Below are 24517 nucleotides of genomic sequence, written 5' to 3' on the forward strand. Positions count from 1 at the left end.
CAGTTCCGGGAGGTGGCGGGAGGGCCTTCAGCTCTTGAAACATTTGTCGAAGTTGCTTGAAAATATTTTCAAGTTCTGCATGGGATGATATTGACAAGCCTTTGACAAAAGAATGTCCTTGTACGCGTTCCATAATAATGAAGGCCTGATTTTTGTGGATGAATGAGCAGTGGACAGTTGGTACAGGAATGGAGGTATTAGCAGCCACGAAACGCATTGTTGCTGCTTCACTGAGATGAACGAATAGTCCTGTCTTGACTATAAAGTGTTTAGAAATGGGAACACAAGGGTCATCATATTCATAGATTCGGGCGACTGTTTTCAGAATGACGCAAGTCAACAAGCGATGGGGGAGATCAACGTTGATTGCTAACGAGTCTGAGCCATCATGTTGGGTTGTAAAATTCTCCTCTAGGGGAACGTAAGTTGTCATTCTAGGGCAAATTATCTATGGTTCTATGCTGTATTGATGAGAATCTATTTTAATTGGGACATCATTGTCGTGTAGTCATTTGGATTGATACGCGACGTAACTAAAGGGTGAAATACGCGGACGTCTAGGGTAGCACTTGTATCAAGGATTAAAATTAATACGCGTCGGTTGCTTACTAATGGGACGCGTCTCTCTCAGCTTCCTCGACAATCTCCTGCAATATGAACTTCGTCTCCTTCACCGGCCACTCAACCCTCTTCTCAAACCGTGCCTTGAAAGACCACTTACCAGAGCCAACACTCTCCGTCCTGGTGTGCTCTCCATCAGGCAGCACGACATCCATTGTTGTACCAGTTGGTACCTCAACATCCACAAACAGCATATCCTTGCCATCTTCATTCTCCAACTTCCAAGAACTCGACACCTTTCCATAAGGGGTTAGATGCGATGCAGACGAGCACGTGAAATCTCCAATAATTTCTGGCTGCATCCTAGACTTTTTCCATCCAGCCTCAACTTGTTGAAGTCCAGCCAATCTTTCCACCATGAACTTGGCTACTGCTCCGTAGGCGTAATGGTTGAAACTGGTCATCTCGCCCGGGTTGATTGACCCATCTGGTAGCATGCTATCCCATCGTTCCCAAGTTGTTGTTCCACCCATGGAAATAGCGTACAGCCAAGAAGGACACTTCTCGTTGAGGAGCATCGTGTAAGCTACATTGCTGTGGCCTGTTCGTGTGAGAGCTTCGCAGACATACGGCGTTCCAGCAAAACCTGTGCCTATTTTAAAGCTGTTTCGTCTGACAATGTCTGAGAGCCGTGAGCCAGCGCGTGATAGCTGTTGCTCCTTCAGTAGATTGAAGCAGATGGCGAGAGCATAGGCGGTTTGAGTATCTGATACCAGACGGCCATTTGGTGAAGCATATTCTTGAGAAAATTCAACACGAGCCTTTTCGGCCCATGTCGTGTAGTGTGAGCTACTTTCTGACTTTCCAAGCACACTACAGACCTGCCCCATAATGTCGAGACAATGTATCAGGAATGCATTGGCGACTAATGGGGGATCAGTCGTAGCTTTGGCTGCATCGTCTGGTGGTGCACTCGGGTCAAGCCAGTCCTTTTGAAGTCAGCGAGGTCGTTATTTCTCATTTAATGATGTACATACCGCAAGCTGATCCGCATCAAACGACCAAAGATGCGTAGAACCGTTTTTGTTCCTGGGGATGATTCTCAACCAAGCCTCCATAGACTCGAACTGGTCGGACAAAATAGATGGATCTGCTGTCTCTTGATACAAAGCCCATGGTGCCAAAACGACAACATCGTGCCAAATCGCACAGGGCCAAATAGGGCCCCATATCCTGCACTTGTCAAGGACATTTGGCGAGACCATTGGAGGGATTCCTCCTCGCTGTTTCTGATCAAACCAGACGCCCTTGAGCCAGTCTTTCAGAATCGGAAAGCAACCATAGATGAAAGTAGCTGTTGGGGCGAATAATGCCAGGTCTCCTGTCCATCCGAGACGTTCATCTCGTTGGGGGCAGTCTGTAGGTATCGAAAGAAAGTTGTCTCTCATGCTCCAGCGGACATTGCTAAAAAGCTTGTTGAGTTTGTCATCGGAGCATGAGAATTGTCCCTGTTCTTCCATATCCGTGTGACACACCACGGCCTCAACTGCGTCTGTAACATCTTTTTCAGGCCAAGGCCAGTCTTCGATCTGTAGATAGCGAAAGCCATGATAGGTAAATCTTGGCTCATAGCTCTCTGGTTCTGCATCACCTCTAAGTGTGTAGATATCAGTGGCATCGCATTTTCTTAGAGGTCTTGTGCCCAATTCTCCATTCTCAAGAACTTCGGCATGTCTTAAGGTGACTTTGTGTCCGCGAGGGCCTTTGACCTGTTTGATGCGGACATAGCCCACCAAGTTCTGACCAAAGTCGATAATGGTCTTTCCTGTTGGCGTGACAATTTTCCCCACAGGCGCCACAGATTCGATACGACGAACTGGCTCGGTAATAGCAGCGGCAAGTTCAATTTTCTCAGATACGAACGGCACCTCTTCTGCTTTCTCCCAAGGGCCATTCATATCACCAGGAGAAGACCATCCTGGGGTCTCGAGAGTGGAGTCGTACTTTTCTCCGTCATACAGCTCTGCCTGACGGATTGGACCCTGGGATACTGTCCACTCGTCATTTGTCGAGACAATTTGAGTAGTTCCATCGTCAAAACGTAACTCAAGCTGAGCTAGTAAACTTGTTCGAGGACCGTAGATATTTCTTCGGCCGCCGTCAAAGCTTAGGCGACCGGTGAACCATCCTTCGGCCAAACGAATACCCAAGCAATTGTCTTGGTCATTGAGTGATTCGGTGACATTGTAAGTCTGGTATGTCAACCGATCATCGTAGCAAGTCCAGCCAGGTGCCAAGAAGTGATCACCGACGCGTTGACCATTGATCTCGGCTTCGTATACACCTCGAGCTGTAATGTACAGTCTGGCTGATTGTACTGTCCCTCTCAACCGGAAGTTCTTGCGAAAGAGATCTTCTGGCTGGGGCTTATCGTTGTGTTTTTCAGACCATGGAGCGGAAATGAAGTTGCCCTTCCAGCAACTTCGCTCAAAGATGCCGGTTTCTAACCATGCATCATCGCTCCACTCGGTGAAGGCGGTTTGGCCTTTGCCCTTTACTCTGACAGAGACGGTGTATCTCTGACGGGACACAAGTGCCTCTGCAGGCCAAGGAACCAAGTAAGACTGCGATGATTCAATCTCAACAGTACAAACATGATCCTTTTGTTGCCCGAAACTCTTGTTAACCCGTATCTCATAGGCCTCTTGTTCAAAGCCAGGCGGTGCGCCTTGAAAGCGCCACGAGATGCGTGGTTTCTTTTCGTGAACGCCTAGGGTATTAGGGTGGCGATAGTGCTCGAAGCGAACGTCAATTACTTTGAGAGACATAATGGCGGTAAATAACCCGAATGAATGTAACGAAGTGTCATTCAAGGAGAGAAATTACTTAGACCTATTCTTTATACTGAGCAGAAATCAGGTTAGCCCTGAGGTGAGGAGTAGTCCCCAGTTTTGTTTAGCGTACTAGGGAACGACTCGCTAGTTCATGCAGACATGCGTAACCGATGAAATAGTTGGAGGTAGTGTTCCGTACTGGGAAAATGTTTTCCAAGACCAGCATTCGACTCGGTGTAATAATTTACGAACCGTTGGCCTGCTGATCGATTCCTGTCTCCAACATCATACGGTCTTGAACCCGGTTATTTGGTAACGATTGGATCATGACTTCAATTCGGTGAATCGAGACCCGAGCAGCTGATATTTCCAAGTCTTCTGAAAGGAGGTTACCATGAATATGGGGACTAGATCCGGAGAACTCACCAGTCAAACGAGTTAAAAGCCGGCGCCAGTGAGAATAGCGCCGGCTTTGAGGTTTTCCTATTGGTTATCTAGTCTTTTTGCCTCACCAGTCTAGTTCTTCTCCGTCCGGGGTCCCCGCGCTATGAGCCTGGAGACGACAGGGGACATTTATGCGGGGAAATTGAGGTTGTTACTCTATTGTTTGTATGATGCTGCACATAAATATAAACCGAGGGATCTGCTATCTCTTCCCCTCTACCAATTGACTCCTCCATACAAAGTCCTTGAGTGGAACTTCTTATCAATTGTTATCATTAATATATCCAACCAATTCTGGAAACATGGAGAAACCAGAATCCACCGCCCACATCGAGCGATCCAATACCTCCAAATCCCTCCACATCTCCCCCAGCCATACCCGCGGTCATGCTATCCAACAACAAGAACACAACAGAACCTATTTGCAGACATTCCGCAAAGATCCATGGCTTCTGCTATGGATCGGGGTCATGCTCTGGACTTTGATTGTCCGTGGTTTCGAGAATCAGTCTTCAGGTTCAGTCATTAGTATTCCTGTCTTCAAGGAACGCTTCGGCAAGCCTGATGAGAAGGGAGATTACTTCATCGAGACCAGCTGGCAGTCGGCCCTCAGTGGAGGTTCGAATGCCGCTGCTATCTTTGGTGCTTGGGCTTCATCATACTTTGCCGACATTATCGGCTTCAAACCAGTCGTTCTTGCTGCCGCTGCCATCAACATTGGTTCTGTTGGCGTCGAGTTTGCCTCTACCTCTATCGAGATGTTCTTCGCTGGAAAGATGATCAACTTTATCGCTATCGGAGCTTTCCAGAACCTCTGCACAGCCTACGTTGCTGACGTATCACCATTGGCTATTCGCTCTACTACCATTGGTTTCTGCAACCTTGCTCAATGCATCGGTCCCTTCATCTCTGCCATCTTGTCCAATTTCAGCTCTCAGTGGGATACCAACTGGTCCTGGCAATCGTTGATTGTTGCCCAGTGGGGTTTCGCAGCAGTCGCTCTAGTCGGTCAAATTTTCATGCCTGAATCTCCAGTCTTTTTGGTCCGCAAAGGCAAGATTGAGAAGGCCCGCAAAGCCCTTGGCCGAATGTACTCCGACCCAGAAGACGCTTCTGGACATTTGGAACGAATCAAGTTGACTCTGGAAGAAGCAGAGTCTTCAAACCTTGGTTCTTACCTCGACTGTTTCAAGGGTACCAACCTTCGAAGATCCCTTATTGCCATCATGGTGTTTCTGTCAGAGCCAATGTCTGGCTTGGGATTTGTTTCCAATTACGGTGCTTTGATGTATCAGTACCTCGGAATTAGCGACTCGAAGTCCTTCCAGATTCAGATTGGCGCTCAGATCCTTTCCATGTCTGGCGCAACTATCGCTTTCCTTGTAGGCGACTTTTACGGTCGTCGACCTATGTACGTCACTGGATGCATCGCCCTTGCTTGCCTTCTTATGTGCATGGGTATCTCTGGCTCAGTCGATAACACAGCTGCTGTTACCGCATCAGTTGGCTTTTACACCATGTACAACTTCTTCTACAATGTTGGTGTTGGTTCAACTGTATACACAATCGCTGGAGAGATTCCTACTTCAGTCCTGCGAACCAAGACGATTGCGATTGCTATTTGCATTTCTTCAGCTATCAACACAATGTGGTCTTTTGTCGCGCCGTACATCTTTAATCCTGAGTATGCCAACCTCAAAGCCAAGATTGGTTTCATTTTCGGCGGCTTTATGATCGTCTTTGCTGTTCTGGCGTTCCTATTTGTTCCTGAGACCCGCATGAGAAGTTATGAGGAGTTGGATGAGCTCTTTATGGATAAGATCCCTGCTCGAAAGTTCCGCAAGCACGTTACCCTTGCTGAGCGTCGTGCTGAGGAGGCATATGCGATTGAGAATGGTGCAGAGGGGAAGCCTCGAGATGCCTAAGTTAATGGGAACCTTTCGTTAGTAATGGCCATTAGGTCAGGTGAAGTTTTTCATAGGTACTCTTTAGTTTGAATAATGTTTCTGTTACAATTCTACGATTTAATCCGTTGACTGCAATCCGGCTCCATTTAATGGTACGAAGGCGATGAAAAGAGATAGCGTAATATACTTACAGTTTCCTTGCTTTACCACATGATCTAGGCCAATAGATAGGAACGTATTACTCGACCCTTAGACCGCTCACGATGTTCTACGAAGGTGAGGATTGCAAAAAGTAAGTATATGCAGACTGCAAGGCATGAATGTTCAGCTACAGGTAGACACGTGATCATTTAATTCCACTATAGAAGCTTAGTGCATTACATCCCCCACTCACTGGAGTTCCTACTGTACCTGCCAAAATTCTCTTCTCCGAATACATCATCACTTACAGATGCATCACACCTCTCAGTAATGAGACCACCAACAGCATGTCTGAACTGCAGGACAGGCAAACGAAAATGCGACCGCACGGCCAATCTACCATGTTCTCCATGCCTACAGCGAAATTTACCATGCCCTGGAAATGCAGAAACTACACGACTATCTGAATCGCCAACAGCCAAGAGGCCCCTGGCACCTCAACCTCAGCTCAACATACGAGAAGAAGAGATACATCTGGTCGATCTCTACTTTCGCTTCATCCATAATTCACCTCATAGCCTATTCCATGAGCCAACGTTCAAAGACACTGTTGTTCAAGGCACAGTCTCGAAGCCTGTTCTCCTTGCTATGATGGGCATGTCTGCAAGGTACCGCAACATCCAAGTTGATCGAAGGTAGTCAGAGATCTGATATAAAGCTAGGTTTGCCGCACAGCCAGAAATAGTTGCCCGCGGACCAATGTATCGCGCTGAGGCAACTAAATCACTGAAAGATGATCTCGAACACATTTGCATCGAGAACATCCAGGCTTGCATCTTGGTGGGAAACAACTTCTTTGGCGAAGGAGATGCTGACGCGGAGTCATTGTATTTTGGTATGTTGCAACAATATACTACCATACTATGTATCTAATGACTTGTGTAGGACTGGCTAGTCGAATGTCTCAAATTCTCAAGCTTGGTGTTTGTAACGACGCCGATGACGGAGTCACCCGTGAAGTCAAGCGACGAATATACTGGACATGTTTCATCATTGACACTTGGGCTAGTGGGGGCTCCAATTTGTCAAGACAGTTCAAATGGCAAAATACTCATCCCCGACCGCCAATGGATGAGTACGTCTTGAACCAGATGAAAGCAGGAGACCCTGATATCCCTGATTCGCAATGGAAGCCTGGCTTATGGGGTTACATGGTCAACCTGGTCGAGATATATACGGAGATACAGAACTTTCACCAAGACCTTGCTGATACAACGGAATGGGACGAATCGTTCATAGACGACACGGTTCGACACCTCGAAAACAAGCTTGTGGCGTTTGAGGAAGCCATTGGTCCCACACTTTCCTTTTCAAGGGAGAATTTGACAACATTTGTGGACCGTGGCTTAGGTCGTGTCTTTGTTGCCTTTCACCTGGGCTATCATCATTATTACACCCTACTGTTCTACCACTACCTGGATCGACGTCGACCTCAGACACGAAACAGCAACAAATACTCTGCAACTTGCAAAGCCCATGCTATAGTCGTCTGCGAGGTACTAAAAGCGTCTAGAGAAGTCCCTGGAGCTGAAGCTTTGTACAATATCGTTGGTCACGTCACTATCGTGTCCTCTTCTGTTCTACTGCATACGTTCATGTTTGGAGAAGCCCATGAGCTTGAAGACTCACGGGCTCGTCTCGGGTCGAACTTAGAGTCTTTGGTACAGCTAAGAAGATATTGGCCAAGTGTTGAGAGAATGGTATGGGTATGTCCGGATCCGTTTACCCGCATACTAACACATGTTAGATCAATCGATTGGTAGTATTCCAACGGGGCTGTATCAACTCAATGAATGTTGAGTCATACAGATTTGATAAGTGGATGGTTAAGTTTCTGATTGCTCATGCGCTGGCCCTTGAGGACAAGGTAGACGATAGTTGGCCTAGTCCTTATCCAGAGCCTTCATATCGTGACGTTCAGATTGAGCGCGGCTTGATTACGCAAGCCATGATTACAGATATTCAGAACTACAGCGGAGGTGAAAGTTTTATTTAAAGCTCCAATACATGCTCTTTCAACTGGAACTACATAATTCCTCACTAGAAAGGCATTTGATCACTTTATTGAGTAGTTTCAAACTAAGTAGGGGGCAATAATCGAGCAGCGATCCAACAACCGCAAGCCATGACAGGAATAAAAGACGCAATAAAGATTAGAACAACATTTGTTTAGACAGTAAAAATAAAAATATTATTTTAGAGTAAGCCATCGACTTAGATGGATATCAGGAGACTGCTGACTAAACGCATGCAGTATTCAAAATGAGATTGGGCCACCACCTAATAAGCTTATCCGTTGGGTTCAGCCGCATTTTACATTGCATTTTCATTCCAAACACATTTTTATCACTAGCGTACAGAACGAGAGGAATCTGTCTATAAATCAAGATGGCTAACCGTGAATTCTATTATTTCTACGCACCTACATGGGACAATCCTCCCAATGGTCCAATTAAGCTGGGCAATGTCATCACCTCAGTGAAAGAGCCTCATCGACCCCGCTTCTATCATCCGCCTTCTGATGACTCCGATATCACCAAGTTGGAAAAAAAGAGTGTCCAATACACAAAGGAGAAATTGAAGAGCGGGAGATTCTCCATTTTGACTAAGTTCCTTAGTGTTTTCGGCTTTGGTGTCGACGTCGGTGCTGAAATTGAAAGAAGGTCAGTATATCTAGAGCATTAATCACGCAACACCTGTTCTTACAATAATAGCGATCAAGAAACATTCTTCTTTAAAACTCTTGAGACCACTCAGTTTACACCGACCCCGACGTATCTTCAGAAGTGCGTCGAGGCCGAAACTGTGCGTCGCTACTTGGAAATTACTCGGTACCGAAAACCTATCTACATTATTACGGGACTCAAAATTGTCACTGGCGCCGAGGCAAAAACGCTCAAGTCCCGGACAGTGGGTAGTAACCTTGCCGTAGAGGTTGATGGGACAGTATGGAGTGGTGGTGCCGTCCCTGTCGGCGGCGGTCCTGGCATTGAAGGCAAAACTACTACGAGTGAAGGAACAAAATGGGAGGCTAGCGGTGACTTCGTATTCGCATTCCGTGTGAGCAAGGTTATCGTGAAAAAGACTGGGGACTTAAATGAGGAGGAATTTCGCAAGGGGGCTATGATGGATAGCGAGAGCAAAGTGAAACATTCTGACCTCTCTATCGTCAGCGTCGAAGAGCCAGATGCAAAGTCTCAAGGTTTTGGTGAAGAAGAGGCGATGGAAGATGATGAAGTCGTGTTGTGTGGTATACCGATGCCAGAGCCACATGATCACTGATACTGGGCAAGTGTCATATTGGGTATATAATCTCTGAGCGGGGGATATAGTCTCACATGCTGGTTTTCAATCCTATGCTTTCAATACCTTCCCAATCTCATAGCTCACCCATTCGAGCGTCTCTCCAAACAGATTCTGCTTTTCCAAACTGAGATCAACCGAGAAATATCCACCCCTAGGCTGATAATTTGGGCCTCGCTCTGCGCATCGTCTCAGTACCGCCTCCATCCTATCTCGTCTCTTCATTGCAATTGCCTCACCACCCGTTAAATGCAGGCGACCATACTGTAGCAAAAAGCCAGCAACACCTGCAACAATAGGCGCAGCATACGATGTGCCGCTTCGAGATTTGACACAGTCATAATTCGAGCTATCGCATAGAAACGAGGGCCATGCCGACTCTACACACTCACCGACTGTGGCGATATTTATTGAGTTTGGATCAGCCGTTGGACTGAAATCAGAGGCGTTTCCTAACGCGTCCGTGGAATGCACACAAATAACATGCGGACTGCTTGCTGGGTATGCGCGAGAAAGGCGACCACCGCTATTAGCAGCGGCGGCAAACATGAGGACTTTCTTAGAGTACGCTTTATCAATAGCTGCTTCGAGAGCTTCGTAGCCGTCAAAATCGGAGGAAGGCCATCCGAAGGACATGGAAATGATGTCAACTTGCCACTCACCAATAGCATGTAGAATTGCCTAGCTAAGTGAGTAAGAATACGGGAAAGAATGATTAGAGCTTACATTTGCAACAATACTAGCATCAGGTCTTGTATTTTCCTTGTCTGCAATTTTTGCTATGTACAATTCTGCATCTGGAGCATAGTCCATAATGAGACTTGCAGTAAACGTGCCATGTCCGTGTGTATCTGCGACGTTCGTCTGTAAGGGATTGTAGAAGTTCTTCTTTCCTTTGAGACTATCTTCGCGAGGTTCCACAAGTGCATGGCCTCTTTCAATGCCCGTGTCTAGGATGGCGATCTTGACTGGCGTGGAAGTAGACTTCGCAAAAGGCCTACCCACAAATTTGTCGTAAACATTCAGGTAATCCTGTTTCCGGATTTTATATCTTTCTCTCCTGTTATGGACTGTAAGTTTGCGTCGTCTGTACGAAGCTAGGAAACTCACTCATTTGCAAACATAGGCCCGTCGTTAGTTTGGTCATCAAAGAATTGGAAAGCTCTTTGTGGGCCGTCGCAATTAGTAGTAAGATCCAAGTCTGATGCTGAATATGGTAGCATGGAGCGCATTTGTGAATACTGCTGCATCGATCTGTCTATCTGCGTGCTGATAGAAAACTTGTTTCGCAGTGGAAGGCTTGCCGGGGATGGGCTTCGACAAGGCGTGCCTGTCTTTGGTGAAAGAAAGACGGACTGGCTATATGAATCTTGTGTGACGATGCCTTGGCTCCATTTTGAAAAGTCTAAGTTCTTGGCGTACTGGTCGAGGGATTCCACTTCGATACCAAAGCCGGTAGTAAGGTGATCTTGTAGAGGCCTTACAACTTTGTCATATATTCGTGACCTGAGTGTCTCATCATCCAAGGGTTGTCCCTCGTCTTCCCATAGCTCTGGGTCAAGGCAGTTATCAATAGCTTCCAGCAGGAGAGACTCCTCCGGGATCTGATATCGCCATCCTTCTTCGCCGCCCTCTTCTCCCTCGAGAACTTGATCAACGTCCATGAGAGTGATACGTCCGCTCCGAGTCTCTATTAGTTGGATGTCGTGCATGGCTGCTAGCTGGCTGAAAGGTTTGACAAAGTTGATCTCCAACAGAACAACAGCCAGTGCTACCAGCTCTGGACAGCAATGTCCAGCATCCATGTCGTTGATCTCATCATCCTCAGAACCATCAGCCAAATCAGTAGCACCGTCTTTGGGCAGTTGTGTCTCGATGAAAGGCCGGAGAGGGATCGTATTTGACGTTGTTTGGAAGAACTTGATGCTCGAAGACCCCCATCCCGACTGAAGCCATGAAGTCCCGTACAGATGAAGGACCGTGTAGCCGATGATTAAGGACAAGATACGCTTAGTCTTGTCCATGAAAAAGTCCCTTCTCTCTTCGAAACATTGAGTAAGGGAGATTGGTTCTGTAGTTTTGTCGATATTGCTCTTTTCAAATCCTAGCTGATAGAGTTCCCCACTAGTTAAGCGTAGAACGAGTCGTTGTAGAGCTTTAGCCCGGGTCTCGAAGATTGGTGTGCACAGTTTCTCAACCTTGGTGTGTTTTCCCCTACTGGCACTACCCCTAAGTGTTGATTTGTTGGAGGGAGATGCAAAGTGAACAGTCTTCTCTCTTACGTCCTGCACTCGAAATTCGTGCCAATCTTGTTCCATAGTCAAGAACATGTTCAGCTCAAGACAGCCAGACACATCATCATCTGGGACATGCCTGCGAACACGTCTCCTTGCAGGCTTGACAGCCACATTCTTTTCCGTTGTGCGGTATGTTCCTAACTCGAGCTTGGCCCTATACTCATGCTGTGAAGGACAGGTACATCCTCTACAGTCAACCAAGGCATCAAAGATGGACTTGGCAGCTTTCCAAACAGCAAAGGTTGGCTGTCCAATATCGAGAGACGCGGCTTTGTGGATGGTTCTTTGAATGGTCTGTTTCGGTTGTTGCTTATCGAGCGTATCCGCTAAGCTCTCAAGTACTGTATCCACCTCTTGTCTCTCCTCCGTGGAGATATCAGGTCGTAGCCATCTATTGATGAAGTCGAGCTTTGCTTCGTGTGACTGCCTTTTGGTCTCCCTCCACCAAAGGCTTAGCATCCTGAGTCGCGTCTCAAGGGCGACAGAATAACCACCAAATTCTGATAGACCGCTTTCTGGGATTAATAACCCGAGGTGAGACACAGCTTCTTTTAGTAGGTTTCCACCCAAGACTGAAGTGATATCCTGTGCCTGTGACAACTGTCCCAGTAGCCTGTAGCAGTGGCAGCTGAGATGACTGTAGAATCGTTTGACATTTGGGCTGATTTCATTTTGCTGCGCGATATTGGCCACTTCCAAGAATGTTTCAACTGCTTCTCGTAAGAGCTCTTTGCTACCTCTGTCGGATTTTGGGTCAGATATGATCGCCATTGATCAAATTCAATCCTAGGAGCTGAATTCATGAGGTTGATGTGAGGGAACAACTCTTTATCCTGAGGTGATATGTCAGCGACGAAAGATATCACATTGCGGCTGAGTAAAGCGGGGTATGCTGACAAGTTAACATCAGGATCTTATCTAGTAACGTCTATGAAGAGCAGGATACTACAGAGAGTCTTAGTTTACTAGAGGAGTCTTATTGAGATTGTCTATTATATATTTAATAGATAGTAATGTCTTGTCGAGTTAGGACCAGCCGTTAAACTTTCCGGAGGTTGGGTTAAAGGCTTTAGCTTTGCATGGAGTTGTTAGTCATCTAAGCTTATCTGTTAGTGCTGCGCTATAAAGCTACCAATCACGCGACGTCAGATCAGCTTGACAATAATATTGTTATCTGACTATAACTTATTGTGCCTTGACAACGATTGCTCCATGCGTTGACCCAAGCCTAGGGCTACAGACTGGCCATAATGGCTGAAGTAGACGGTGACCCGGAACGAAAGGGTCCAACAATTGCGACTTCAGCCAACCAGTGCCTTCAATCTTTTCAAAAATGTCTCATATCTGCGTCTTCAATCAACCCTAGAGAACTGTCAATGATAGAGGATCAGGTAGCCAGATTCTCCAGCTGGGCTGCTAGTATTGGAGTATTTGCCCCAGGTTCAGCATCCATGGATCATCGATTGCGATATGCGCCCGAGGTTCATAGTGTTGTGACCGGGTTACTTGAGTCTTTAAACTATCAATGTCAAGAATGTGAGTCTAATCTTTCAACCGACGTTTTTATACGAACCGAACCTTCTAACCTACGTTAGGCTTAAGTATACTCACCACTCTTGTAAAATCATTAGAGGCAGGCGAGCGATATGTTCCCTCCGAGAACTTTCCAAAATCGCTTAACGAGATCGCGGCTGAGATAAGTCGCCTCAATAAGATCTCGAACACTATTCGTCGTGCCAGCAAAGATACACAGGCTCTAACAGCCAGCAAGTTCCATGTCAAGGATGATGAAGGAAACAATGTCGAGGAGACTCTTCTGGACAATTTCAAGCGTCACATCAATGATCGATTTCCCAATCTAGGCGAGACTCTCCAAGAAAGGCTGGCTCGAACGATGCTTCTTCGGAGAAAACAGATCCTTTACAGAAGATTCCGCCACGGCAATGTATACACCAAAACCCAGGATACTATCCCTGCCGTTTCAATCAAGTTTCCATCCGCGAAGCCTGTCGGTTCTCTCGCGGAGTCCAGGCCAAAACAGCCAAAGACTAGTAGCACTGTCTCAAAACCAGCCACCGCCACCCCGTCACAAATCAAGAGTGCGACAACACTAGCTCCGGAAAAGTTCAGAATTGCCGCCTCAACCCCTTCAGTCATCTCTGTAAGTAAGACAATTGCTTTCGACAGTCACGAGAGCCTTGCCTTTCCTCCGGCGCCTGGTCACGCTGTAAAGAAGCGGTATGAACAGCTGAAGAATCAAAGACTGGCTGAGTACGAGCAAAGCTTGAATTCTAAAAAAGGCGCTGCCAGCAACAAGCCGACGGTACAGGAATTACTGGTAAATGATCTGCAAAGCCTCGGGGAGATTACATGCCCATACTGTCTTTGCGCACTACCAGCTGAGGAAGCTTTTGATGAGACTAAGTGGCAGTAAGTATTTCCGAACTTTCTAGTCTCAATAGACCTGCTGACTGTTACCTTAGAAATCACATTAAGAATGATCTGGATCCATATGTCTGTCTTTTTGAAGACTGTGACCAACAAGAAGCATTGTACAACCATAGCGATCAATGGTTGAGCCACTTGCAACAGCATCGCAGATTTTGGCGTTGCCCGTCTCACCATGACTCGGAGCCATTCCCTTCTGCCAATGACTACATAGCCCATATGCGGGAGGTTCATACGAGCAAATTAAGCGACAAACAACTTCGGGCCATGGCGAATAAAAATAGCCGTAAAATGAAACAGCTATTTTCTTCATGTCCCCTTTGCGGGAAAGAAGAATCTGACATAAACAGTCGTCTGGAAGATCATCTTGCTGGACATTTGCGCTCGCTTGCCCTCAAGTCTCTACCAAGCTACCACGAAAACGCACCTGAGGATAATGAGGATGGCAACAACAGCATAGACGTATCCAGACCCAAAAGCAGAAGCACGGTGAAGGATCTGAGGGAAGACGAAGACTATGTGCCATCGCACCTGTTTACTTCTGAAGACTTTTGGGACCAATGGAGACCACCTTTGATTCAAGCTCCATGGTGGAACTTTTTGGATCAGGCCTATGAGGATCTTGATCTGACAGTCGATAATGACAGTCTATTCTTCGACACCTACTCCTTCCGAGATCTGCCCAGTACTTTTCACAATGACAGTATCATACAGCACATCATGCAAAATCAAGAAAATCAACGCAAAGTTGGCCAAACCGAACACACCAAGGATCGGAACGTTGAAGAGGCCGAGAGAACATCATCGCTCATTGAAACTTTCCTCAGACAGCCCCCAGATACTATCGATATCTCGGGATCAGCTAGAGCCAAAGCCACTAAAGAGATGCCATCACCAACACTTTCACTGTCATCATTGAACTCAAATGCGCAAGAGACCAGTGGAGCAGAAACAATCCCGATCATGACAAGAGCTTCATCATTCCATGCTTCGCCACATAGTGTTGTCGTAGAATCTTCAGAACCGTATCAGATAAAGTTATCTGAGGAACGCACGGCGATGCCCTCTATACCAGAGTCATCAGGCGTACGAGGAAGGAGGGTTACTTACGAGGCAGATGATGAAGGTTCAAAGCGAATCCAAGACCGGAACAGGCGAGGTGGCAGATCAACAGATGAACGTCAATCCGGAGTTTATATCAATGGTAAAAGGGTTTTGAACCTCAACCGCCACGATAGATCGAGGCGTCTTCCAACTATAGACCACGACAACATATTTTCCGCACACTCACCACCAGTACCAGGCCCCCCTAACAATACTCCAAGTTTGTATCATAATGTTGGTATCACTGCAAGTCGTGAGAGAATTATTCTTGCTGAGGAACCACCTTCTTCAAACCGTCGTCAGAGACCAATCATCATTGATGAGCGGCCTCGTTACAGGGTTGAAGGCATTGATGATCCTGATATGGACGATACTCGCACTACCAAAAGTGCGCCAGCACGGACCTCGGGCTATAAAAAAGAAAAACAACAACGGCGTCGAGAGAGAGAAGCGCTGGAGGCGGAAGAGCGTCTACGCCAGCGATTTGGTAAAGCAAATGCCACTATTTCCACACGACCAGCCGCTCCAGCTCCTCCAAATCCAGATAAGAGTTCTAAGACAATCTATCAAAGATACTACAGTGAAGCTTCAGACGAAGAAGAGAGTCGTAACAGCACTGCTCATCGGATAGGCATGTTAGAGGAAACAAAGGAACTGGAAGCCCAAAGAGAAAGGCTCATGGAACGAATTGCCGAGGCGAATACAATGATAGCTTCACGACCAGCCGCTCCAGCTCCTTCAAACCTAGGCACAAGTACTCATGAATTCTATGGAAGTAACTCTAGTCGAGATTCAGTTGAAGAACTCTTAAGGTCAAATCTCGATGAAAGGCGCCGTATTGCTAGGCAGGAGGAAGAAAATGAAACAGTAGCCCAAAGACAGCGGCTTAGGGAGCGGTTTATGTACGGGCGTCGGTCAACAATTTCTGGTGGTAGTCGGAGACCACTAACGTATGATGAGGGTGTCTACCGCTACGACGACAACAAACCAGATGACGACGTTGAATCTTCTAAGCAGAAGAAGAAGGACGGATAGGGGTAAAAGTGAAACTCAATATAGCGTTTAGGGATATGAGATAGATTTAGGCATCTGGCCAAGTGACTGACAGTTGCTTGTAAGCTAATTGGCATGTAGTACTCTTTACATTGATAAATACTAGCAAATAAATATTTCTAGAGCTTCACATTCATACATGCCAACAGACTGGTAGATGCATAAGTTCATGCACGATCTCTATTTCCATTTAGCATTTTTACTCTCCACCTGCAACAATTGCTCATGTATCTTTTGATAGACTCGTCACGTTGAACAGCAGACTTCAAAGCTGATAAAACATTGCTATAGCTTGATATTGCACTCTTGCTGTATGCAATAATTAGTAAGTATTGCTCCTTCCTCTTATAGACAAATTGAGCTTCCGTAGGATTTCAGCTTAAATAGGTAATGCGTGAATTTGCGGCTGATATAACTGTTCACATGAGGTTAGGCGTGACGAGTGTGTACAGATCTGGATCGGAACTTCGGCCCGTAGATCGACTGCATTTGGCCAATTTAGGATAGTTTCAAATCCTTCTATGTCATGACTCTGTAAGAGACTATATCGAGGCTCTCTACTGCTTTGCAGCTTGCTTTCATACCGCCTCAGTAAATATTGTGCCTCAAAGAAACATGATCCTTCCTCCTCAACAAGCTGGGGGATGGCCGAACTTCGAATAACCGCTCGGCTCGTTATACCTAAACTCCGTGATGGAAGTATCGTTAGCCTGGAGACCTAGAATGTAGGACGGTGGAAGAATAGATTCTTGGAAGTATAAATATCACCTTTAGTTCCTCACAATTCAGTACTTCTGCATCACTCTACAATCCAAACAACCTACGACAAGAATTTCCAGCAACTTCCCAGCAACAATTATCACCATGAAGGCCGCTATCTTTATCACTGCCCTTTTCGGCGCTGCCATCGCTGCTCCCGCTCCCAATGCTGTCCCTCAAGACCTTGATACTCGCGCCAGTTGCCCTGGTGGCCAAAGCTGTGTTGGCGGTTACTGCACCGTCTACACATGCGTGCCCGCCGGTACCAGCACTCAGTGCTTCACCTACAAGTACAACAGGTGTTAGAAGACACCCGGAACGCATGTAAGATAGATTGTATGGCTTATTAGAAATGTACCATAACTAACACATATAGCCTATACTTCACGACTGGACTGGAGTGGGTGGCGATCTCGTGATGGCACCAATCGGCTCCAAATGCTCAGACAGCGGACAGTGATCTGATACATGCTGGTTAGACTATAGCAAGTTAGTTCTTAATAATCGAGTCGTTACTGAAATATCTTTGATTGGTCATCTGTGTCATAATCACCTCCTATCCATATTTACGAGAGTCCCGTGCGGTGCCGAGTTATACTAGAAATAAATAAACTCGATACTCTTGTATTAGAATCAATGCTGCTGTTGCCGGCCGAAAGGGGATACGGCGCCGAGACAAATTTTAAAGGGGAAATCAAACTAGAAATGCAGGTGCAGAAGCACTAAGGCCACCAATTTCCCAATATGGTTACTTCAGGGAAATGTCAACACTGTTAACGAATCCCAGTTCTAGACTTAATCGAATCGGTGTTAGCTGCGGAACCACTACTACGAAACTATTGATCCTGCAAAAGTAACTAAATGCATTTCAGCTGATAAAGAAATCGATAGTTTCTGATCCCCTAGATTATACCCATGTTACCTCTCCAATTTCCTCATTAAAGATGACGGGACTTCCACCTGTGAGGACTTGCAACGCTCTCCATTGTTCAGTTCACCAAGCCGTGAAACAGTCATTTGCTTACAATGGTATCAATCAAAGCAGTTGCAGTCGCTTATGTGGCGGCCAACCTCTTGGGAGTTGACGCAGGTCTATGCCGACCGTCAACTAGAACTTCTTTAACCTCATCTGAGTTGGAAACCCAGACGGTGATCCCTATCGTTTCGACATCCACCTTGGATACTAGCATCATTCCATCTGACACAACAAGATCAAAAGATCGCACATCGTCAGTTTTCGGAACACCTAGCAATTCTGAGACTGCTGAAAACCCGACTTCCTCTACAAGCGGAACTCTCAGCTATCTTACGTCGTCAGGAATTCCAACAACATCAGATGATGCAATTGCAACATCATCAGTAACAGCAACCTCTGTCAATCCTACGGCATCTGATGATTCCACTACTTCTGGTGATCCTACTACATCTAGCGAGGAGACGTCTACCGATGTTACATCTAATGAGGCGACGTCTACTGATGTCACGACTTCTGATACTTTCACGCTATCAGTCCACCCCACTACATCAAAAATTCCTGCAGCATCTTCTGAAACCATGACTTCCATTGACACCAGCTCGCCTATGGAATCCTCAACAACTATCGATACCACCGCGACTACGGATGCTACAACAACCGCTGAAACAACGACAACTGCCGATGTCACAACTTCAACTGACCCTACAACTACAACTTCAACCTGCGTTGAGCCTACTAATTTGCTTAGACAACCCGGATTTGAGCCTTCAAATGATGGGGGTGTTTGGGGCTTCTATTGGGGCGGCGGCCGCATCACTGTTGACTCTGAAATAGCTCGCACAGGTGATGGTCTAGCGTATGTTGAAGTGTTCAACTTCCTAATGACTTGGGCTAATCAATACTAGTGATCTCCCTGTTCCCGGTGGACAAGAACGACGCATGGAGCAGCGAATACATATAGTGCCAGGCACAGAATATGCTATCCGCTTCTACTATGCTCTCGCATCTGCACCACCTGCCAATACACAGTGTTTCGTGTTTGCTACATTCGATTATTATACGACTTTGACCCAAGTACCACTTCCATCTGATACGGAATATCACTTGTACTCGGCGAGCTTCATTTCGGCAGACAACCTGGACCCGGCTATTGAAATCGGTGTCTCCTGTACCCAGCAAAACAACGGCTATACAGCTGAAGTCTTTATTGATGATGCATCGGTTCTGGATATCACCAATGCATGTGATGCTACTCCTGTCGACCCCAACGCCCCCGCCAAGCCCACGCTTCTCATCCCTGCCCAACCAGAGCAACCTCATTGCCCTGTAAATGCCGCCCAAGTCCCAGGTTTTGAGCCCGTAAACGGTAACCAAGGATGGGAGTTCTATAACAGAGGAGAATTCGTCAATGATCCATCCAATGCCCGAACCGGCGAGTGGGAGGCGTAAGTCATCTTGTCCACTTCCCGACTGAAGGAGGCTAACCATCACCAGATTGCTCCCTAGCGGAACTATGACTTCTCAATTGAACGATGGCACCTACCTCGAACAATATTTCAGTGCAGGAGATCTTACACCAGGTGAAACCTACGATTATCATTTCTTCTGGAAGCCAAATACCCTCCCAGATAACGGAAAGTGTTATATCTACGGCGGTTACAGTGATGCCATCAGGTATCCAAATGCCGAAGTCAAAGCTGGAGCAACTTCTTCGACAGGTTATACCATCTACTCAGTTCGCTTCGAGATGCCAGCAAGCGACAATTTCTTTCTCCAAATCGTTTTCTACTGCGATTACAACAACGGTAATCAACAACTGGGATCTGTTTACGTCGATGATACTGCACTGATTCAAGTTGGGGGCTGTGAGGCATTCCCTGTGACGGGTGCACGTATCGAGAACCCTAGCTTCGAGGTCAGATCGACTGAAGACAGTACTTATGCTTGGTTTGGCAACAACGGCATGGTTATCCAAGCTGGAAGTACAGTTGATGGCCCCTCTCCAAACTCAGGCAACAATTATTTGTGAGTTCTTTCTGCGATTGGTGATTTGCAAGCAATCTAACATAGCCTAGATATGTTCAGCTTGGATCTACTAAGAAATCAGCTACACTCACCAAGCCACTAGCCGTTTCTCTAGATGCAGGCCAGTATTACACCCTCCGGTTCAGTTGGTCGGCTGGGGCGGCATATGTACCCGCGGATTGCTCGTTCACGATCGCATTTGGTTCCTCTACCGAAACCCGCCCACTCAACGACCAGATTACTTCGTACAACTACGAACTGTTCGATTACACGTTCATGCCAGCTGAAGAGGTTACGTCCATGTCGGTCACTGTCTCTTGCTTGACGGCTTCTCCTGACTTTGTTTTTGATGACTTTTCTCTTCAGTAAAGGGAGGATAAAGGCTATAGCTAGGACAACATTATAATTATTTTCACATGTCCCCTATTATATACAATTATTAGTACAATAGCTATATAAAGTCCAACCTGATCAGCGGTCTGTTAGAAATGCCTATTCTAGACTTCAACTTGCTCTCACAAACCTCCTCCAAACTGGACTCGCCCAGCTGGGTATGCATGTGATACTGAGTGTCGAGCATCAGCATCTCCATCATGCTTTACGAGTTTGAGCACGGTAGCCAAAACATACTGTTATGATTGACAACATAATGCCGTAGTCAGTATTAACACTTACTACTATCTAATATGTATTACTTTAAAGCTTAACTATACTATTTCGGTTGTAAACTTACAGTCACTAAATACTAAACTTGACTTCATAAGTCTTTGTGATCTTTCTATAAAGCTCTTCTCAGATGAATAATCAACAGTCTCCCAGTCTTCCCCCCAGAAATAGGAAGAGAAACTTGGATTATACTGTCTGAATAATCCAACCCGACGAAATCTCCCGGTTCCGTCCTCCAGCGGAATAACAACCAAGCCAATACTTTCTATTGTCCCCTTACACATTGTCATACCCTCAGAAACCGTTTCACGGTAGTCCCAAGACATGGCTATCTCCAGCAACTGGACAGAAATCGCAGTTGCGTGATCTGATATTGCATCGTCCAAAGTATCTGGGAAAATCATTACCTCCCGATCTTGAACGAACGCTTGGTTGAGAACCGCGTCCGAGAACAGATCGTCTCCCTGGTCAGGTTTCTTTCGACAGCTCATAGTAGCATTCCTCATAGCACAGTTGATTTGTAATAAAGCCGATTCCTCTTTAATGCTTCCAAAGGGTGCATCAAGGTATGCTGGTTCTGTTTGGCACTTTGTAATTTCTGTCATTCGACGGAGCACATTGTGTCGATTGAGAAGTGGGGGCGAGTATGGTGTTGCGTTAAATTCTTGAAATGAAAAATATGTAGTGTCGTCCGTTACGTCGTCCTCGGCTGTCGATGAAAGTTCCATATATGTAATTGGAGAGTTTACCGAAACCCATGACCAGCTCGGGCCCTGGTAAGTACAGGGTCTTGGAAGAAGTCTATGCATCTCATCCTGATCCTTAACGGGATCTATCATCCAAAGCAACTCTGCCACGAGCGATGGTTCCCACAAACCAGCCCGATATGTCCCCAAGAGAGGACTAAGCTTGTCAACAATACCAGAGATGGCAAGTATTCTATCAGTGGTATTCGTAAGATTACGTGCCGAGTAAGTCTCTACCATCCCTTTCCAGATTTGTAGGGCCTTGACCTTTGTTTCATTTGTGTCAATTGAGGGATCTGAGTAAGGGCCAATCTGCCAGAACTTTCGATATTTGTCGTGCCAGTGTGATGCATCATCGAGATCTTTGGAACTGTCTTTCCAACCATCGACGAAGCCGCCTACACCATGAGACTCCAGACAATGCCATGAAGTTCTAAGAGATCCAAACTCAATAGTCCTCGTGGCCAGTAATTGCTCCTGAAATGTCCAACCTCGTGTAAGCAGTGGCTCCAACTCCTGGTCAGGGGCGCAGAGAATGATTGACCCGACGCGTCTTGCTAGCAGAGGATTGTTATTTGCGCAAAGGAAAGGAATCTGGTAAGCCTCCTGAAGAACTTCTGGATACCCGCCAGGGGAGAGTGGCATAACGCCAACCCCTTCAGCCTCTTGTTCAAGACTTCGTCTACCTAGGAATCCGTGTTTCGCCGAAGGAGACCGTGTGGCCGAAATCGTAATCACAGCGTGGCCATAGACCTTTGGCATGGTAGAGATCTCCCTTGCCTTGTCGCTATCGTCGTCTTGATTGATGCAAAGTGCATCAATCCACAAGTACCGAAGTCCTAATCTTACGCATACGAATGCCGCATCTCGTAGTGTTTGTGGTAGATCCTCGAGAGAAATACCCTGTTTGAGTGCCAACTCAGTCTTCTTCTCGAGCCGCAAGGGTTGGTCGCCTCCCCAAGTATAACTCAGAGCTGCAAATGGAAATAGCTGACCAGGTCTTTGGGTAATCGCTGGTTCCACCAGTCGAGCCATCCCTGTGGCCCTGCTGTCTGAGTCTCCCCATACATCTAGCAGCCTCGTTGGAGTCCACTTACTCCCATCAGCCCTTACTCTATGGCAGTTGGCATGTTGAATCTGGCATGTCCGGAGCCAACTGCCCAATTTAGCGAGAGCCTCTCCGGAAGCAGGTTCAGCCTCGATGGGACGAGCAGATATATGTCCAGCGGCAGGGTCTCCGGGGTAAGCAAAAACATCAAATTCCGCTCCAACATGCTTGTACATGACCTCTTGCTCACCGGGGTCAGATGAGTGACTGGGTTTTAAGCTGGCGAAGGCGAACTCTATACTCGAGATATCTGGCACCACTCGCGCAATGTTATCAGATGAGAACCAGCTTGATGTTTTGAAGCGTTCACGATGTGCGTTCAAAATTGCAACAAGCTCCCATGAGTCCATCGGATGTTGCATGAATCCGCTAGATCCAAATAGCGATGGGTCATAGCGTGATAAGTTGCTTCCAAGCAATAAGCGCCTCGCAAAATCACAGCCATAGTTGGCAGCATATCTTGTTTGCCTAAACGTGAACTGGAAAGGATACGTTCCCTGGTGCAGTGGCCCCAGTCTATCACCGAAACCCAGCGATGCAAGCTTGTTCCGCAGTGGGTACACGGTGTTACGATTGTATGACCACATGGTATCAATCGCAATATTCCGACAGTACATGCAAGAGTGAGGCATTAGGTTTAGTGGAGGCATATTGAGTTGAAGGGTTTGCTTTTTAGTTGTTGGTTTCAGTGTAACATGAAGTAAGTAATAGATATGCCTAAGTATATATACTGTAATGAAAGATATATAGTTAAATATTATATACTTGAATAAAATCTTTATGAGTTTCTGCTGCAGGAAGTCAGTTCTGGTTATTGAAGTGGCTAGGTAGGAATGAAAATGCCTTGTCTGAGAACAGTAAGACACTTAGATCATTACTGAACTATTTCTTAAATGTGGCGTTTGACGGGCTTCAACCATAAAGGCTAAAACTTCAAGGATACATTTAGCCTTAGCTTGGCATAATCCGCCACCGACTTGAAAGGTTGATATAAGGGATGTGAAGTAAAAACCAATTATGCCTAGCAATGCAGCTAGCCGTCTTTAGCAAAGCCCAAACAGTGGCGGTGGCTATGCAGGTGACACAAGGCTTCTCATCGTAGAGTGCTACCAAGAAGCAAGGCATATTTAGGTAAACAAGTCCTATAATACATTGTCCCACGCTTCACGACACCCTTGCCAGACCCCGATCTTTTCTCATCCCACCAGCCAATCGTGCTTCAGAAGTAGGAACCTCCAACTTCACTTCCGTCAAGCTTCTCAGCAACCTCTTCCACATGTCTGAAGCATCTTTATCCTCTGTGCCTTCCGTCAACGTCACTCGGTTACCAACCACAATGACTTCCGATCTTGCACGAGTTAATGCAACATTCATACGGCGCATATCCTTTAGGAATCCAATACTACGATGCTCGTTACAACGAACGGTCACAAAGACAATAATATCCGCCTCGCGTCCCTGAAACCCATCGATGCTCGAAACCTCGATGGTCTGGTGTAGCCCAGATAACATACGCTTCAAGGATTCTGCTTGTCGGGTATAAGGCGTTAGAACGACGATGGATTGAGCGTTGCTTTGGGAGGTCAAGAGTCTGCAGATGTTCAGGCAAAGCTCTGCTTGTCCCTTGTTCTCCTTTGACTTGCCGGGCATTTCTTTTATGTCGCAGTTGACAAAGATAGCTCGCTCATAATCTGGCTTAGCTGAATTGCTCGTCTGCGCAGGTGGAAATGGAAAATCGGAATTCATGAGCGGCCTGTCAGACATGCCTATCCCAGACTTTAACTTGCCGTCGTAAAACGCCTCCGAACTGAACTCGCATAGTTTGGGATGCATCCGATACTGAGTATCCAGCATCAGTGTGTTCAAACCACTTTCAGTTGAACCCCGAGCCTCAGTATAGAGTCTCTCAAAAAGAGATACGTCAAAGTCCAGTGCAAGTGAGGTCTGCTGTACCGTCGGCCTGAGCTGCACATGATCACCAACTAAAATAGCCTTTGAGCAGCCCTTGACAAGGGGCACCAGCGAGCTTGGCTCTGTTTGTTGAGATGCTTCATCAACGATGACTATGTCGAAGATCTCCAATCG

General features: G+C 46.5%; 9 protein-coding genes across 9 annotated transcripts; 5 read left to right on the forward strand and 4 right to left on the reverse strand.

Annotated features, from left to right (window-relative positions):
* Positions 1-592: 592 nt before the first annotated feature.
* EDB82DRAFT_466215 (bacterial alpha-L-rhamnosidase-domain-containing protein) lies at positions 593-3671 on the reverse strand. The gene is made up of 2 exons (XM_025729108.2): positions 1599-3671; positions 593-1550 (listed from the first exon to the last, which is right to left on the reverse strand). Exons 1-2 carry the CDS (start codon positions 3387-3389, stop codon positions 609-611), a joined length of 2733 nt encoding a protein of 910 aa, XP_025583409.1. The 5' UTR covers positions 3390-3671; the 3' UTR covers positions 593-608.
* Positions 3672-4017: 346 nt separating this feature from the next.
* EDB82DRAFT_510390 (general substrate transporter) lies at positions 4018-5854 on the forward strand. The gene has a single exon (XM_025729109.2). It carries the CDS (start codon positions 4142-4144, stop codon positions 5762-5764), a length of 1623 nt encoding a protein of 540 aa, XP_025583410.2. The 5' UTR covers positions 4018-4141; the 3' UTR covers positions 5765-5854.
* A 309-nt stretch (positions 5855-6163) lies between these two features.
* Positions 6164-8122, forward strand: EDB82DRAFT_510394 (uncharacterized protein). The gene is made up of 4 exons (XM_025729112.2): positions 6164-6555; positions 6610-6782; positions 6833-7647; positions 7695-8122. Exons 1-4 carry the CDS (start codon positions 6218-6220, stop codon positions 7941-7943), a joined length of 1575 nt encoding a protein of 524 aa, XP_025583411.1. The 5' UTR covers positions 6164-6217; the 3' UTR covers positions 7944-8122.
* Positions 8123-8173: 51 nt separating this feature from the next.
* Positions 8174-9265, forward strand: EDB82DRAFT_280516 (uncharacterized protein). Its single transcript, XM_025729113.2, has 2 exons — positions 8174-8610; positions 8662-9265. The coding sequence occupies exons 1-2, from the start codon at positions 8336-8338 to the stop codon at positions 9227-9229; spliced, it is 843 nt and encodes a 280-aa protein (XP_025583412.1). The 5' UTR covers positions 8174-8335; the 3' UTR covers positions 9230-9265.
* Positions 9266-9301: 36 nt separating this feature from the next.
* Positions 9302-12318, reverse strand: EDB82DRAFT_528287 (uncharacterized protein; the record flags this gene model as incomplete). The annotated part of the gene is made up of 3 exons (XM_025729114.2): positions 9302-9931; positions 9977-10310; positions 10361-12318. The coding sequence occupies 3 exons, from the start codon at positions 12316-12318 to the stop codon at positions 9302-9304; spliced, it is 2922 nt and encodes a 973-aa protein (XP_025583413.1).
* Positions 12319-12722: 404 nt separating this feature from the next.
* EDB82DRAFT_510398 (uncharacterized protein) lies at positions 12723-16307 on the forward strand. Its single transcript, XM_025729115.2, has 3 exons — positions 12723-13083; positions 13143-13977; positions 14031-16307. Exons 1-3 carry the CDS (start codon positions 12798-12800, stop codon positions 16132-16134), a joined length of 3225 nt encoding a protein of 1074 aa, XP_025583414.2. The 5' UTR covers positions 12723-12797; the 3' UTR covers positions 16135-16307.
* Positions 16308-16679: 372 nt separating this feature from the next.
* On the reverse strand, positions 16680-17420 carry EDB82DRAFT_510399 (uncharacterized protein). Its single transcript, XM_065608847.1, has 2 exons — positions 17288-17420; positions 16680-17235 (listed from the first exon to the last, which is right to left on the reverse strand). The coding sequence occupies exon 2, from the start codon at positions 17233-17235 to the stop codon at positions 16957-16959; it is 279 nt and encodes a 92-aa protein (XP_065464300.1). The 5' UTR covers positions 17288-17420; the 3' UTR covers positions 16680-16956.
* A 517-nt stretch (positions 17421-17937) lies between these two features.
* EDB82DRAFT_539859 (uncharacterized protein) lies at positions 17938-20353 on the forward strand (the record flags this gene model as incomplete). The annotated part of the gene is made up of 4 exons (XM_065609320.1): positions 17938-18743; positions 18793-19332; positions 19382-19912; positions 19963-20353. The coding sequence occupies 4 exons, from the start codon at positions 17938-17940 to the stop codon at positions 20279-20281; spliced, it is 2196 nt and encodes a 731-aa protein (XP_065464301.1). The 3' UTR covers positions 20282-20353.
* Positions 20325-23082, reverse strand: EDB82DRAFT_528291 (heterokaryon incompatibility protein-domain-containing protein; the record flags this gene model as incomplete). The annotated part of the gene is made up of 2 exons (XM_025729118.2): positions 20325-20335; positions 20871-23082. The coding sequence occupies 2 exons, from the start codon at positions 23080-23082 to the stop codon at positions 20325-20327; spliced, it is 2223 nt and encodes a 740-aa protein (XP_025583417.2).
* Positions 23083-24517: the final 1435 nt, after the last annotated feature.

The sequence above is a fragment of the Fusarium venenatum genome (genome assembly GCF_020744135.1).
Source record: "Fusarium venenatum strain MPI-CAGE-CH-0201 chromosome Unknown EDB82scaffold_3, whole genome shotgun sequence".
NCBI lineage: Eukaryota > Fungi > Ascomycota > Sordariomycetes > Hypocreales > Nectriaceae > Fusarium > Fusarium venenatum.

Excerpts from the sequence above, each read along its gene's own strand:
- EDB82DRAFT_466215 (XM_025729108.2), bottom strand. The coding sequence starts at position 3,389 with ATGTCTCTCAAAGTAATTGACGTTCGCTTCGAGCACTATCGCCACCCT. Across the intron at positions 1,551-1,598 it reads TTGATGCGGATCAGCTTGCG|GACTGGCTTGACCCGAGTGC; the intron begins GTATGTACATCA and ends TGACTTCAAAAG.
- EDB82DRAFT_510390 (XM_025729109.2), top strand. The coding sequence starts at position 4,142 with ATGGAGAAACCAGAATCCACCGCCCACATCGAGCGATCCAATACCTCC.
- EDB82DRAFT_510394 (XM_025729112.2), top strand. The coding sequence starts at position 6,218 with ATGAGACCACCAACAGCATGTCTGAACTGCAGGACAGGCAAACGAAAA. Across the intron at positions 6,556-6,609 it reads ATGATGGGCATGTCTGCAAG|GTTTGCCGCACAGCCAGAAA; the intron begins GTACCGCAACAT and ends ATATAAAGCTAG. Across the intron at positions 7,648-7,694 it reads GGCCAAGTGTTGAGAGAATG|ATCAATCGATTGGTAGTATT; the intron begins GTATGGGTATGT and ends AACACATGTTAG.
- EDB82DRAFT_280516 (XM_025729113.2), top strand. The coding sequence starts at position 8,336 with ATGGCTAACCGTGAATTCTATTATTTCTACGCACCTACATGGGACAAT. Across the intron at positions 8,611-8,661 it reads GGTGCTGAAATTGAAAGAAG|CGATCAAGAAACATTCTTCT; the intron begins GTCAGTATATCT and ends TTACAATAATAG.
- EDB82DRAFT_510398 (XM_025729115.2), top strand. The coding sequence starts at position 12,798 with ATGGCTGAAGTAGACGGTGACCCGGAACGAAAGGGTCCAACAATTGCG. Across the intron at positions 13,084-13,142 it reads AAACTATCAATGTCAAGAAT|GCTTAAGTATACTCACCACT; the intron begins GTGAGTCTAATC and ends AACCTACGTTAG. Across the intron at positions 13,978-14,030 it reads TTTGATGAGACTAAGTGGCA|AAATCACATTAAGAATGATC; the intron begins GTAAGTATTTCC and ends CTGTTACCTTAG.
- EDB82DRAFT_510399 (XM_065608847.1), bottom strand. The coding sequence starts at position 17,235 with ATGCGTTCCGGGTGTCTTCTAACACCTGTTGTACTTGTAGGTGAAGCA.